The sequence below is a fragment of the Nilaparvata lugens genome, chromosome 10 (genome assembly GCF_014356525.2).
Source record: "Nilaparvata lugens isolate BPH chromosome 10, ASM1435652v1, whole genome shotgun sequence".
Taxonomy (NCBI): Eukaryota; Metazoa; Arthropoda; class Insecta; order Hemiptera; family Delphacidae; genus Nilaparvata; species Nilaparvata lugens.
In genome coordinates this window covers 31,607,868-31,624,361 of record NC_052513.1, presented here as the reverse complement: position 1 = coordinate 31,624,361, position 16,494 = coordinate 31,607,868, and the positions used below count along the sequence as shown (strand labels likewise).

Here is a 16,494-nt window from a genome sequence, read left to right as displayed (position 1 = left end):
ATAACAGCTCAGTTGATTTTCCTAGAATAGAATCATTTGAATATGTAACTGACTAATATAAGTCGGAAGCTAGAAAGTGAAATAAGCTGAAGCTAGAGTGAAAAATGTTTGATAAATTTTATTTTGGAAGCAATTTCTTGTTAACTCCCCACTGTTAACTCTTTACTCTATTTAGGCTACTTATTACTATGCTTTTTAAAGAGGCATTTGATTGATTATACTTTTAGAATCTGATGAATTTTGACTATACTACAATGTTCCAAAATCCATATTAATGATAAAATATAATGATATAATTACAATTTTATGTTATATGTAACTAGAATGGGTATTTTTATTTCCTGAGTGTGTATTGGTTTCCAGTTTGATGGGTTCTGCTAAAGCTAAGCATATACCAAATATAAATTTTAATCCTTTAGCTCAGATTTTCAAGTCCTCTCAGCAATATCATTCAACACCTATCCAAAAATAGAGAATTTGTATTTTTAACCTATAAATCTACATAAAAATAGGCCTAGAATTCACAATCTTTTTCAAAGTCTATAGGTTGAGTTTTATCAGTCTCAACTCTATAACTTCTAATTAATTTGGTGTATTTAGTACCATCTTGGAACCTTCAAGCACAAATTTGGTCATTTGCAAGCATACAACAACAATACCTCTGCTAACTTCCAAAAGTCTGGTATCTTATCAATGTATTTGGGTCATTCTGGTAGTAAAATTCAAAACCATATTGAATACTTTTCGAAACCCACTGCTATTTTTAGATCAAAGTCTTCATTCAGTATTGAGTGCTTATCTCATTTACTGGTGATTGACCTCTGTATATACTAGCACATGTACACATATATATTACATGCTTCAAGAATCTAGTTTCAAATACTAATTATTTCAATACAAGGTTAGTTAGATTGACTTGGCAACCACTCAATTGAAGAGGAAACTCAGATGGTTTCGCGGTCTTGAGTTTTTGCAACGTATCTTGAATTTGTAAGTCGGAGTAGTGATAGTTGTTATATAAGTTCAGCACACTTTTTAAGTTCAGCATGTATATTGTGATGTGAAGTCTGTACAACGAGCAAGTTAGTGATGCAATGTATATTTTGTAGTGATGTGATGGTACGTGGTATTGTCGAGTCTGTTTGGAATTCAATAAGCTGTGATTGGAATCATAATACTTATGGCAAGCTACCAGAATGTATTGAATGAAAAATTGAACTAGAAAATAGTTTGGAAACATAGAGCACAATATTGGCTAACAGTAAGGAATCTAAAAGACAATAAGTGAAGAATACAATACCATACAGTTGAAATAAACACAACACACACCGGAATATACAACAGCTCAAAAAGACAACTCCATTAAACACAAAACTAAACAAAAAACACACCTCAACTCTCACAGTTGAATATAACATAATTACACTAAACATAATATAAAAGAAATATGTAAACATTTTTTCAGATGTAAACGTATACTAAACATTTTTCTTTTTAATAACTCAAGTTTAGTTACAGTGAGGTTCACGTTATAATGGCAGTGTGTGATTTGTAATGCTGTTGCTATCCTTGTCTATCGTTCAACAAAGCAGATGACGCTTTCTCTTTCACGAATTGCGATGTTGCCACATCGTTTATCAACAACGTAGAAATTCAACTAATTGACAAAATATTTTATCTCAACCATGAAAATTTATTATTGCATCTTTAAAAAATATATTTTCTTGACAAATAGTATATGATTAACTATTTTCAACAATAATGAACAGATGTACCAGTATCAGCTGTTTGGGTGGCAAGGCTGAGATCTGGCAACCCTTTTCTCCTATCTTCCTACTCTGCCATTATAACGTGGACCTAAGTATGGAAAATTGTGTTGCCTATCTTGTGTTGATCGTTATTATGGTGTCGTTTCCAGATAATTTTTTCCTGATTGTGTTATCATGTTCATTTCTATGAAAAATAATAGTAGTTTTCTCGAAGGTACTCTGTTCCTACAAAGTTTATCAGAGATTGACAATGGTGTAATAACCGAAACCGGTCTTTCTAATTATCAATAAATCAGTGTTTTTTTGACAATTTCTTAGTCTTTTTCATTCAATATGAATAATCACCACAATATCAACTTCTCAACTACACAAAAAGCCTACAAAAGAGTATAATTTCAATGAATTATGTATTGATAAATCAAAAAGTTTTAATTATTTTAAAGTAATTAATTATAAATCAATATGAATGAATAATCTTGTGTGGAAGTGAAATAATCACTGTTATATCACTCCGGAGATCTTGTTACCCATCTAAAACCAGGGTTTGTGTATGACTCTGTGACTGTGACTCTCAGACTCTGTGACTCTCAGACTCTGTGACTGTGACTCTCAGACTCTGTGACTCTCAGACTCTGTGACTGTGACTCTCAGACTCTGTGACTCTCAGACTCTATGACTGCATGTGACAATATTCTAGAGCATGGTGGACCTCAGCTGTAGCCTGCGAAACCTTTCTTCTCAAGTTGTTCTCTATCCATCACAAAGACCGCTTTTTCCACACACTCACACCTGCCCATGTATATAGGTAATAGTAACACGTCCCCATGGTGTAGTAGAAGGCCTGCATTGCTGAGCTGTAGAACTTATGTACAGTATATCTATAGTCAAGATACAAAAAAGCATCTTTGTAGATGAAGCTACACTATACATATATAGCACTACGAGTTTATCTGGTGGATTTAACAAATAAAAGGGTTTAGAGCGAAGCTGGATGGCTTGGTCCAAAGATATTTTTATGCTGAGAGGAGACTCAGTCGTGAACTGAGTGAGGAAGTTGTGTGAGTTTGTAGCTTCGTCTCTGTAGTCCTTTTAGAAAACACATCATCATCATCATCTGTTGTGAGAGGTAAATCTCTGATTTTCTAGGCTTAATTATCGGCGTATATTGTATTTTTAAATTTGAACTGTGTTGAAAGGGTAAAGTACATGATTTCTTCATGACAATACTATACCCGAGAAAGTATGCTTTCGGCTAGCTAGTTCGTGGGTTCAAATCCCCTGGTAGACACGGACGTTTGATCATAAGCCATCAATCACTCATGAACTTCTCATTACCCACGCACACGCACAGGCAAAAAGCTCATGTGGGCATCATCTATTTATAAAAAATGATGGAGGGAAGAATTTACTTATACACGTATAGGATAGGAAATTCACGATCGACGCAACATCACGTCTGAAATGAACTGATTAACTTGAAATTTTGTATATAGATTCTTAATTCACGGAAGATGGTTATGGGGATATTTGAAATTCTTCAAGATTTCAGTTTGTCAAGTTTTTAATTGGACCCTTGCGGAGCACGGGTGACCTGCTGGTCATTAATGAAAGAAGTATTCCGTAAAAGTTTGTTTGATTTTCTATGATAATTTATTGTGTCTACAAGATGTATAGTCGCCTGCTTCACATGAGTAGGCCTACATTATTTACTTCATTATCACCAAATATGATAAATAATACTCTCTTTCTAACAAATTGAATCTTATGCTCAAAGGTTGTAATAAGTTATCTAATAAGATTAGAGTTTATACTGCATGCTCTCTTCACAGTAAAATGGCTAACCAATAAGAAAAAATCCCTCAAACTAGAAAGAAATTTGATAAATATTTTCAAACATCACTCAATAACCGTACTACTGACATCTGCCTAGAAATCGAAGACGCGTTACCCAGCACCTACCGCCATCTACCTGCAAAATCTGGAGCTTAATAGGCTCTGACTATTGGCCAATCAGGAGAGCCAAGACTGAGCTGGCCAATCAGGATAAAAGTAGGCGGAGCTTGTAGATGAGTCTGTAGGCCAGGTGTATGTGATCTCAAACACTTTCTTTTATCTTCTTTCCTTTAAAACTTCCTGAATATTTTTTTTTTTTAGTTATGCGTTTAAATACGGTATATTAACGATATATTATTGCTTCCCTTATTTAATATATTACCGATATATTGACTCATTATTAGTAATTATTTATTTATTCATTCATTGTACATAACACTATAATCATAATACATAATTGACCGAGCGAAGTGAGGTCTACGATTCAAGTCGACAGTTTGCCATTTCTCTTAATTTTTAAATGTTTTAATGTTTATATGTTGCGCATTCACGGCGAAACGCTAAATAGATTTTCATGAAATTTGACAGGTATGTTCCTTTTTAAATTGCGCGTCGACGTATATACAAGGTTTTGGAAACGTTGCATTTTAAGGATAATATAAAAGAAAAAGGAACCTCCTTCATACGCCAATATTAGAGTAAAAATCAGACTATAGGATTATTCATAATAAATCAGCTGTCTAGTGGACTATAATACTACCCGTTCAAAAACATCCAACATCTTGAAAATGTATCTTTCCATCAACGTTAGTAGACAGTTGACTATAATACTACCCGTTCAAAAACATCGAACATCTTGAAAATGTATCTTTCCATCAACGTTGTAGACAGTTGCAGCCAGACCTGATAACAGCGCTCACACTCACATTCGACACGTCACGGTACGAAAGGACAGGAAGTTCTATGTTTATTTAGGATTTTTTCTAGACATTTTAAATTGATAAGTTATTTATTAATTTTTTAGAAAACATAACAACAGGAGTCAATGTAACCTACTCAGCGCGAGGTCTACTGTTCACAGAACTACTAGTATAGTTATGACATTGGAGGAAAAACTAGGCTGAGCCTTTACTATTGCTCTCCAAAAAATTTGAAAGAATGTTTATGTTGTCCAAAGGTTAAGTTTATGAAATCACACACTGCTCCGTCACTTGATTTTCGGTCCAGGAATAATGATTTGAAAATTTTGAATTTAAAGGTTCAAGTTATATATCTAGACTCATAATCCAATCTTGGATAAAAATAATAGTAACTATTATTAACTTGGAATAGAAAACTTGAATTATGAACAATGCTAGAAGTTATTTATCCATCATTGGAAACATTATACCAGATCATTGATAAACTGAAGGTTTTACGATATACTACTGAATTTGTTTCTGAATTGACTTTACAAACCCGAGTTTTTGAACCAACGTTTTGAAACTCACTTCGCTCGCCTGTTATTTCATTCAATTTTAACTCTTCTCAGATACATAGAGCTCTTAGATACGCAAAAAAGTTGATTTTTCAAACGCTATACCCTATTTGTCACGCGTAATTTTACCCTGATAATGAATCCCTTCATCTAAAAACACTTACATTTCAAGGGTTCCCTGTTGTCTGGATAGAATCTTCAGATTATCAATTGCCTTCTACTCTTATCAAACATCAGAACTGAAATCTCTCCAACATTCATTTTCTTGAATAGCCAATGATATGAAAATGCTGGAATAACAATGATATGCCATAATATAGCTTGCTCAAAGTATAATGTGTCCAATGATGTTTGTGGTAGGCTACTTATACTGAAAAATATATATGACATTATGCAGTAGTCATTAATATATCTGTCAATACATAGGTATAGTCAGAGGTGGGATTCTTATCCTATTTGAAGTCAGATCTACTTCAAACTACAGTATTCATTATAAACAACAACAATGGTTTCCGTTCAATCAATGCTGACAGTATAAAGACAATCCCACTATACGTGTCCTTATAGATATAGTTGTAGGTTGTAGCTTATACTGAGAAAAATATATAGAAGAGTACTATTATTATGGAGCCTATAGATATAGTTGTGATGTCATGTTTGACATCTGATATTGTAGTAAATAATGATGTCATGCTGGAGTTATTCATGGAAGAGACTAAACTCGATTCAGTATTCAATTTCGTTTCAGTTTGGTTAGAAATTTATGTTAGGTTGGTTGGGTATGGAGTGGATTTGAGGTGGATTTGCAGTGGATTTGGAGTAGATTCGAGGTGGATTTGCTGTGGATTGGAGTGATTCAGGTAGAGGTCTTTCTGTTCTAGAATAATTAATTATTGTATTATACAGTAAAAATATTAAATGAGATTGAAACCATGATTATTAAAACACATTGAAAGAGTCCTATTATTTTGTGCTTGTACTTTGATTCTACAAAAACTTGAAGAGAAAATCATCAGATTTTATTGATTATTTTCATTGAATACATCGCAAACAACTGGTTCTTGATAAAAGCGCCTACATTAGAAAGCTTAGCACGTGGTACGTGGTTACATGTTCAGCGTGACTAGTGAACTATGATGGTTGATGGTTCGATTCTCGACTAAATCTGGCATTCTCGTGTTGTATTCTTATTCCACCCAATCATCAATTCACAAGCTCCAGACATAATGTGGAGTAATAACTGTATTTTCATATTCTATCCATATCTCGTCAACATATAGGTGTATTGCATTAATATTATTAATATTATTATTATTATTCTTTTACTAATTAAGTACAGAATTTTGATATAGACCGAATATTCACAAAATGAATACATATGAACATGAATTTTTCGAAGTATTTTAATAAGACTATTTGGAAAATTACCCCAAAATTACAATCTGTGATCAACTGGTGTATAAAATTATATAAAAAAAATCTGGTGTGGCGCACTCTCACTACTTTCCTTGCCGTTATGAAAATTGATCACCTGAAGCTAGTGTTCACGCGCATCACAAGTCTACTATTCAAAGATATGAGACAGCTGGTGATGGGACAATAACGCTGGAGACACACGAGGTCTGCTATTATCTCTTCATAGTAAATCATTTAATAGAATCAACAGTTGCCAATAGTTTGCAATTGAATAATCACATTTTCTCGAATTTCGAGCTTATTTTTTATTTTAGGTGAAAATGTGACAAAACATTAATTGTAGAGATTTTTATGCTCAATCTTTTCCACTTGAATTTTTTTGTTTAGATTGTATCTGAAGCCTGATAATTGGGAATCTAAAATCAAACTTTGCATAGATGAGGTGGAGCTCCTAGAATTTTTACAGATATGGGACTTGTGACAGTTGATAGAGCTTATCAATTACTATTCTAGGTATGAATTTGATCAAAATCGTTCGAGCCGTTTTCGAGAAAATCGCGAAAAACCCTGTTTTTGACAACATTTTCGCAATTTTAGCCGCCATCTTGAATCGCATCTGATCGAAATTGTTCGTGTCGGATCCTTATAGTGTAAGGACCTTAAGTTCCAAATTTCAAGTCATTCCGTTAATTGGGAGATGAGATATCGTGTACACATACACTCATACACACACACACACACACACACACACACACACACACACACACACACACACACACAACACACACACACACACATACATACAGACAGACCAATACCCAAAAACCACTTTTTTTGGACTCAGGGGACCTTAAAACATATAGAAATTTAGAAATTGTGGTACCTTAATTTTTTTCGGAAAGCAATACTTTCCTCACCTATGGTAATAGGGCAAGGAAAGTAAAAGGGTAGGCCTACCAGTGATTGATTATTCTTTGTGATTAATAAAAACATGAATTGAAAACTAATTTTACCATCCAATTATTTCTATTCCAGGGTGAAACAGTCCACGAACAATAATGGATGACTACAGCCTATTGACAATCTCCTTATCGCTTCTGTTATCCTGGCTGCTTTACTTTCTCACAGTCAAGATCCTACGATGGAGAGTCCTTCCCCCAGGACCTTGGGGTCTTCCCGTGGTGGGCTACCTGCCCTGGCTTGATCCTGAACATCCTTACCTGTCCTTCACTAATCTGGCCAGGAACTTTGGTCCGATCTACAGCATCCAGATGGGGCGGCTGTCCACGATTGTTATCACTGATCCTAAACTGATCAAGCAGGCTTTCAATATGGATGCTCTGACTGGGAGAGCCGATCTATATTTGACGCATGGTATTATGAAGGGATATGGTGAGTAGTATTCTTTAATTTTTTCTCAAATCAAATTCATAGCCTAGAGAAAAATCAATTCATTTTGGAAAAATAATAATAATTCGGCCGAGGACCAATTGGGAGGCCACGTGAGAGATGACAATACATAGATGTATTAAAATACGTTTTATAAAAAATGTAATTTTATGAACTCTAGATCATACAACTATAGGCTGTTTGAAAGTCGGAACAGGCAATAACCTAATCCTTGCATATGAGATAATGATAATTATGATAATGAAGAATATGTCGTCTATTGCAAGAATAGAATTCCATGAAGTCTCATGAAAATTGTAAATCAAAATACAAAAGTCCTAGGCGGGATGCACACTGGAGAAACGCATTTCGTGAAAAAAGTTTCAGGAAACGTGAAACGAAAGTTGCTCGCAATCGACTGATAAGATTAAGCAGGGAACGTTTCTTATGTATGCATGCGCGAGTGAAACGGATTGCATGAAACAAGTTTCATGAAAGAGGGCTTTCACGTGAGGGCTTCACGAAATGCGTTTCTCCGGTGTGCATCCCGCCTTAGGGAATACAGAATCACACATTTCAACTTTCAGAAACTCTCACATCCAATATGAGTAACTGAATGATTGAAAAACGTTCATGAACTCCAAATAGCCTCTTCAAGATAGATTGAGTGAATAAGAGAAACAGAGATAATGAGTGAATGAGAGAGAAAAGAGGATGACAAAAATGAGGATTGAATAAGGTACGAGGATAATGATGATGAAGTAGAAGAAGAAGAAGAAGAAGAAGAAGAAGAAGAAGAAGAAGAAGAAGAAGAAGAAGAAGAAGAAGAAGAAGATGATCCTGTTCTCTGGATCAACTCTTTAAATTTGAAAATTTCATTTATTTTCTTTTGGTTTCCAAAATTTTTAATGAAGTAAAAAGATTCTCATAAAACAATATTTTAACATGGAGATGTGAGAATGATATTACTCCATATAATTTAATTTAATGTAATGAAAATGGGTGAAGATTTTCTATTTTTATAGTGGTGAAGATGAAGGATGTTGATTACAATTTTATTGAAGATAGAGAGCTGGTTTAACTACTGCTTCAATTCATGCGCCCTAAATTTATTGTATATTATGGGAGTCAAGCACCTGATTCTAGTGATTGTAAATGGGAGATGTGAAAGATGAAGTGACGGGAAAGAGAGCACTTCGTGAATAAGAAAAACAGTGATAATGAGAGAGAAAAGAGGATGATGAGGATGAGGATTGAAGTACAAGGATGATGATGATGAAGTTGATAATAAAGTAGAGGGAGAAGGAGAACATGAACAAGAAGAAGAAGAAGAAGAAGAAGTAGAAGAAGATGATGATGATGATGATCCTGTTTTCTGGACAAAAATGATAAGAGGAGAGAGGTGATGCTGGAGAATCATACAGTGGCTTTACAAGCTAGGTGTGAAACTTATAAGTACAAGTTCACCCTGGAGGGGGTTCGATAGGGGGGAAGGGGTCCTGATACCCTGATAACCCAGTGTCCACTCTAGTTGGAGGTCATTGACCCCTCTGCTCCGGTAACACAGCATGGCACCTACCAAATCACGTGGATTGGCTCGTTAGGAAACTGACTACTGGATTTAGAGAGCACTTGGAGCTCCGGTCTTACCTTTCTCTTATAATTTATACTGCTTATTTATGTCCTTTCTTTTTCTTTTACAAATTTAGAATCTTGCTTCCGGTTGAATCAATGATTAGGGATTCGTTGATTAATCAAACTAATAAGAAATCTATTCGAGCTTTATGAAAGAAAAAATATCTCATAAGTACTTGTTCTTTGTAGAAAGTAAATTGTTATGATTTTCTCAACTATATGAATTTCAATTTGTCACTAGGTGGGGATGGATAGAGATTTTAATTCTTCATTCATTTATTTATTCACTTATCGAATTTGTCACTAGGTGGGGATGGATAGAGATATTAATTCGTCATTCATTTATCTATTCATTTATCGATTCGAGATACACAACTATTAATTAAAATAATTGGGGAGGACCAACAGGCAAAGTTCAAAACTGTTCCTCTCCCGAATTTATCCCGCTCTTCTCAATCTATTTCTTCAAATTTTCAGGTTTGATTTGCTCTGAAGGTCCAAGATGGAGGGAACAGAGAAAATTTGCAGCTACTTGTCTGAAGAATCAAGGGATGGCCAAATCGCACCCTAAACGAGAGAAAATGGAAGCATTGATTGTGAGTGGAGTGAATGACACAATGATGGTGAGTATGAAAAAGGAAAATTAAAATATATTCTCATCAAGTAACATGACATCACATTGAGAGACAATATCCACTATCTACATAAAAAAACAGAGTAGCCTTTTTGGAAAAATAATTATTTAAAAAATTGGTACTACGATGTTTTCAATTTTTATGTAAATACAAGTAGCCATGCAAAAGAAAGAGAACAGGCATCGTTTAGGAAATGAAACATTATTTGTCTATGATAATACAGCCTATTCACCCATACAAATACAGTCCCAAGTTCACCTCACTCAACACTATCATTATATCTTATCTGAAATAGTGAATTTCTAGAGAGTCTGGCTTCGAGAAATGTCAGGATATGTTCTGATACTGCTTCAACAAATTTTGCTTTATTTTTCATTGTTACAGAGAATCACGAATGATGAATCGTCAGCGACATCTGGTGTGGAGTTTTCGCACTTTCTAATTCACAGCATCGGCAATGTCATGAATGTGATAATTTTTGGGCGCGAATATTCCTATGACGACCCAACGTGGAAACTGCTGACGCATTTGGCTGAAGAGGGAGTCAAGTTGATTGGGGTTGCTGGTCCACTCAACTTTCTACCATTTTTGAGGTGAATAGATCACATTTGAAGTTCATTCTTGGATCAGTGATATATTGTTGAAATTCAAAGAGGTAGTGTGAGATGGCTTATTTCTTATTCAATTTAACATACTCATATGTATTGATATATGATTAAATAAAGTTGAGATATATGATATATATGAAGTTAAATAAACCTACAGCAATTAATTCAAGCCCACAATTATTGAAATAGACCAACGGTGATATTCAATTTTCAAAGTTAATGAAGCTGGTCTCAAGCAGTCATTCTTCCAAAGAGAGTATTTAGAACACGTCTCCTGAGTGAGTAGATTATGATGTTAACGACTAGTCAAACACTTCGTTTGAACATCGAAGACTATATAGCTGAATTAGTAGGTGATATGCACTCGAAAGAGAATCACTGTGATCAAGACCACAGTTGATGAAGAAACAGTTCGAGTTTGCAAATCTAGTTCGTCTATTTGAGGTTGAGTGGTAGAGAGGACTTAAAAGTCCTAACTCCGCCTAATAAAGATTTTTTTCATTTCATTTCGTCCAGTTCTCAGTTCGTCAAGTTCCTTTAGCTTTCAGGAAGTCCCATGTCATAGGGCTATAATATATTATGCTAAAATTATTAAAGAGTTCTTAATGATCTGAATAGTAGTATATTGTCATTTATAAGCAAAACCTCAACCAATTATTTTTCCTTAAATCTTCAACTAACTTCTCTCCAATCCATTCTCACCAATCCCTAACTAGAGTGTAACGGTGTAGCTGACTGTATCAGCCTCCAAGAGAAACTTTTGATGCCCCAGAGACTTAACGAACTGAGCGGCTCATCTTCTCATTTGATTTGATTTAGTATCTCAAGAAATGGTCAGAATAGGTACTGTACTCGATGAACTGAGATCTTGACAAACTGAGACCCTCCCGAATTATTTAATTAGTAGTTTTCTAGTTGATTGATAGTTTCTTGATTATCACGTTTTCTAGTTGATTAGTTTGAATTCTAACATCCAGTATTCAGTCTGGAGCTAGTCTGATATTTGCGCTTATGTACCTTATGTAAAATGCTGTCATGACAATAAAGAATGAACCTAAAAAAAAGAACCTACAAACTGATTATCGTTTCAGAGTGATCCCCAAGTTCAGAGGCTCGATGGACTTCATAGTGAACGGGCTGGAGAGGACTCACGAGATCTACCGCGAGATAACGGCGGAACACACGGGCGAAGAGGATGACGTGGTAGGCAGTTTCCTGCGGGAGCAGAGGTCACGTGACGACGCCAAGGTCGCTCACTCGTTCAGCGACGACCAGCTCAACTTCCTCGCAGCCGATCTGTTTGGTGCTGGCCTGGACACCACCCTGGCAACCCTAAGATGGTTCTTCACCATGATGGCTGTTTATCCTGACAAACAGGTGAGTGATGAACTCGAAAATCGAAGCTCAAAGTTCGAGACATGACTGAAGGTTTGATTCAAAATTCCAAGTTTAATTGGAATGGCTAGTTAAGTTTCAAACCTATTTTCATTTGAAAATGGCACAGTAGTTCAATTCGATCTTCGCAATTTATTTATATGTTTTTATACACAACACATATTATCAAGCTCATAAGTATCAAATGCCTACATAGACACTGTATATTATAGATAAATAAGTATCTCCGATCTCTTTGAGATGTTTTGCAGTGTTTGGTCAGGGTAACATGAATTCGTCTGACAGCCATGAATACTGTCATAATGTGAACAATATTTTGAGTGTGATATTTTTGTTTTTTATTCTGTTTTCAACCGTCAAAATTTAAAAATCTTGGTTTTCGTTGTTTTTGAGTGAAAATGGACTAAATTTTAGTAAAGTGAAATCATAACCCTATTTTGGACTTTTAAAATGTTACCTATCTGAATTTGCGAGAGAAATAGTACAAGGAGTATCCTTAGTTTTTCTCTCCCAATCAGTGTTTCTTTGTAGAAAATATAAATAAATAAAAATAAAAAATATTCGCAATGATCTGCTTATCCTGATATATGCGTGATTGATAGAATCAAAATTTGAAGTTGAAAGTTGTCATGGATTAAATCTCAAATTTCAGATCTCGAATTTTGAATCGTAACTGGAAGTTGAACGCGAAATTTGATCTCGAATTCAATTCAAGACTCGCAGTTTAAACTTGCTTTTGAAACCGTGATAGTTGCAATAATTCATTTTCAAGTGGTTATAATCACAAAAATTTAAGTTCAAGACCAATCTATGACTCAAACTTCTGATCGACAGATCATTATTAATTGCAAAGCATATATATTTATTGATAAACAGAAAACAATTCTTCAAAATGATTGGGGAAGGACTAACAGGCACAGACCAAGACTGTTTTCCCCCCGAATTTTGATTTATACACTACCGTATAAATAGTCCAAAAAGTAGGTTATGTTCCATACACTTTCGAAAGTCCAATTTTCAGTCCAAAAAATTTGAAAACAGAAAAGTTCGAATTTAAATTGTTTACAAACCGAATTTAATAACAGAATAACACCAACTGATTACTTAAAAATGGAAAATAATGATTATTTTTGGGAAGTTTGATATACTTTGACTCATAATGATATACTCTTACTATGTTTGCTACAATATTTGTTAATATAAATAAAAAAAAAATGGTTCTTGAATAAAATCATATCGTTGATCATGTCAACAAATCAAATATTTTGATGAAGTCGATTAAACTTTCTGCCAGATAATATTTCTTGTGAGATAAGCTGCTTGATTGCAATTGTTCAACAGCTGAACATAATTCTGTCTCACTCCCACACACGCTCTCGCATCTTCCATTATCGACAGACGACGAAAATCTCAGCTGTTTTTCCAAGGATGAATAATAATTATTATCCTTTTCATGTCGTTCAGCGAGTTTTCCCAGAAATGAGACCATGCAATAGAATTTTTATATCAAGAAACTCCTTTATTGCAAATTTCATCAATATCGTTAGAGCCGTTTTGAGATCCGTTGAACATAAATAAATACCCAAATACATAAATATATACAGAAATTGCGCGCTTGATATGATAGGATAGTCAAAGTATTATAGCCAATAATTAAATTGATATGATCGTAGGAGAAAGTTTATACGGAGCTGTCAACAGTGCTAGGCCAGAGTACCAAACCTTGCCTGGAAGACAGTCACCGCCTGCCCTACCTGGAGGCGGCAGTCAGCGAAAGTCAGCGACTGAGGACAGTGGTGCCAACCGGCATCCCTCACGGGGTCAACACTGACTGTCAGCTGGGTGCCTACAGGCTGGCAAAGGGCACAATGGTGGTACCCCTGTTGTGGGCCGTGCACATGGATCCCCAAATTTGGCCCCAGCCTGACGAATATCGTCCCGAGAGGTTCTTGGATGAGGACGGCAACTACAGGAAGCTGGATGCGTTGATGCCTTTCCAGATTGGTAGGTGATATTATGTAAATACAGGGTCCCTTTTCTTGATATATAAATCTGGGATCACAATCACAACATTGCTGATCCACTTTCATTCAAATCTGATATATAAATCAGGAATCATGAAGGCAACATTGCTGATCCAAATTACTTTCAAGGGCTAATGAGGGGAATTTGGTTTTATAGGATATTTTTGTGTTGGCCACAAGAACTGGTCGAAATTCAAGTGTTTTACATAGGAATAGTGTCGAGGGATCTCTGAAGCCAAGCTCACACGTGGAAATTCACCGGCTGAAGGAATGATGGGGAGGATGATGACGTTAGATGATCTCTCTATAACGTGAAACTACGTTTAGATTTCTATTAAAGTGTTGATGGTGGATCATAGAGTGATTTTGCTAACTAACTTTTACAATCGCTCCTCATTAGTACCCAATTTTGTACCTCAAATTCCACCTCTACTAACTAGATTCAACTTGATTTGTTTACAGGTAAACGTGTTTGTCTTGGCGAGGAGCTGGCAAGAATGATCATTTTCCTGTACGCTAGCACCATTTTGCAAAAATTTAAAATAGTATTGCCAGATGATGCAATACCTGAAGGGAAAGATCCTTTGGAGGGATTGTGTGGGATTACGTTTTTACCGAAATATGGACGACTGATTTTCAAATCAAGAGTCAATTGAGATTTGAGAAAATGATTCGTGAGTGTGAGAGATGAGTGTTTCGGATGTCATTATTATCCTGCTTAGTTATTTCATTTCTATCAGATTTTTGTATCATTATGTTAGGACTTAAAACGCTAATTTTTTAGTGTTTTTTTGAGATCATTATGATCTGTATTACAATGGAAAATTTACAAGTTGTTTGAGATACATTATTTTCCATGATATTCCCACAGAATCATACTTTTTATGATATTATAAGCTTACTATTTACATTGTTAGAGCAAGTTTCAATTTCTACAACTTTTTATGTATTACCGTACCCTTGTTCCTAAGCTATATAGACCTGATACTAGCCTATTTAGGTTGTATATGAGTGATAAATTAATATTAGATATAGTTTTAGTTATAAGTTATCATATAATGATAATTATTTTTCCTCAAAACAACATTGGTAACGACACATCGGTTCATAATTCAAGTGAAACATCTTGGGACGTTCTTATCCTTACTTTCATTTGATTTTCATTGAGAAATTTGAAAGTTGGAATCCTTGTGAATGTTTTTAATGTTGTGACAGTTCTTACTATTTCTAAGTTATACTTTTTTAACTCTCCAACATCTGAATGTTGTCTCCATCTGGAACAGTTTGTAGATTTCAATTTCGAAATCATTGAATGTATGCAAACTTTCCTAATAAATCCTTTTATTTTTCATTTCAAATTCGTGTTTCTCATTTTCATACTTCTTATTTTATTAATTCATGTTTTTACCTCCACTGATTCCCTTCTGATTCATTATTATCCTGTGTATTTCTCTGTTGATTAGGATTTAGTTCAATCTGATCGTCTTAAAAATAAATATTTCTCTCTATTCCTGATAATTCAATCTCAATGATATTCCTCATAATGTCCTTTTATTCAGTCCAAAATATCAGTAGATAATCCAATATTTTCTAAAATCTGTAGGCCCTTATAGTATATCGTGTAATATAGGCACATTAATGATCCAGTTGAATCAAGTCAAAAACTACTCATTAAATCTACTTTGATCAATTTATGATATACAATCAAATACCATTATTGAAACTCGTCCTACTGAGTTTTTCTATTGCGCCTTCAATCGATTAAAATAACCACCACGCAGTGTAGTTGAGAGTTGCTTGTTGCATAACTCAGGCAGTTTCAATAACTTAGATTTTTATTACACGATTATTCCATCTTCTCATTCTCTTTTTCTTCCCTCGTCTCATTAATTAGAAAGTGAGATCCAATTATATTCATGTTTTCCTTTCCATTAGGTACTGATAAAGTGAGATCCAATAATAATTTCGTTTCCCTTACTTTATCTCGTTCAATTCAGGACCAAAATTTCACAAATTCTCAATTTATTCAGTTCTTACCCCCACGTACATTTCAACGAATATTCCGGAACGACCTTGAAAGTATCAATTTGAAAACCCGAATGCGTGTTGAAGGGCACGAAAAAGACTTGACAGCCACAACATTCAATTTGGAGCAATGATGACAAATTAGGTCACTGGTTGACTCTTCATTGCACTGGTCAACAATTATATTGAACTTGTTGAACTTATCCTTGATCGTAAAATAGAACTTCACCTTGACATAAATATTGTCTGTTAGTTTGATCGATAAATAATATGATTCATTTTTGATTT

General features: G+C 34.7%; 2 protein-coding genes across 5 annotated transcripts in view; one reads left to right on the top strand and one right to left on the bottom strand.

Annotated features, from left to right (window-relative positions):
• The window catches only part of LOC111052010 (putative calmodulin-3), a 37,288-nt gene extending 35,742 nt beyond the window's left edge, over positions 1–1,546 (bottom strand). Inside the window, exon 1 of the mRNA XM_039437222.1 lies at positions 1,301–1,546. Coding sequence (XP_039293156.1) covers positions 1,301–1,457 — 157 coding nt within the window. The 5' untranslated portion in view covers positions 1,458–1,546. The remainder of the gene's footprint in view (positions 1–1,300) is intronic.
• On the top strand, positions 914–15,538 carry LOC111052017 (cytochrome P450 306a1). 4 transcript variants are annotated; one of them, XM_039437217.1, is made up of 7 exons: positions 914–990; positions 7,531–7,887; positions 9,997–10,142; positions 10,539–10,747; positions 11,854–12,139; positions 13,831–14,161; positions 14,644–15,538. In XM_039437217.1, exons 2-7 carry the CDS (start codon positions 7,554–7,556, stop codon positions 14,835–14,837), a joined length of 1,500 nt encoding a protein of 499 aa, XP_039293151.1. In that variant the 5' UTR covers positions 914–990; positions 7,531–7,553; the 3' UTR covers positions 14,838–15,538. The 4 variants fall into 4 exon arrangements, with proteins under 4 accessions (XP_039293151.1, XP_039293149.1, XP_039293150.1 ...); XM_039437215.1 differs by lacking the exon at positions 914–990 and adding an exon at positions 998–1,183; XM_039437216.1 differs by lacking the exon at positions 914–990 and adding an exon at positions 1,141–1,261.
• The last annotated feature ends 956 nt before the right edge of the window (positions 15,539–16,494 follow it).

What these genes read in the sequence shown, in the direction of transcription:
- LOC111052017 (XM_039437217.1), top strand. Translation starts at nt 7,554, where the DNA reads ATGGATGACTACAGCCTATTGACAATCTCCTTATCGCTTCTGTTATCC. An exon ending in TGGTATTATGAAGGGATATG is followed by an intron (nt 7,888 to 9,996) that starts GTGAGTAGTATT and finishes TCAAATTTTCAG; the next exon opens with GTTTGATTTGCTCTGAAGGT. An exon ending in CTGTTTATCCTGACAAACAG is followed by an intron (nt 12,140 to 13,830) that starts GTGAGTGATGAA and finishes ATATGATCGTAG; the next exon opens with GAGAAAGTTTATACGGAGCT.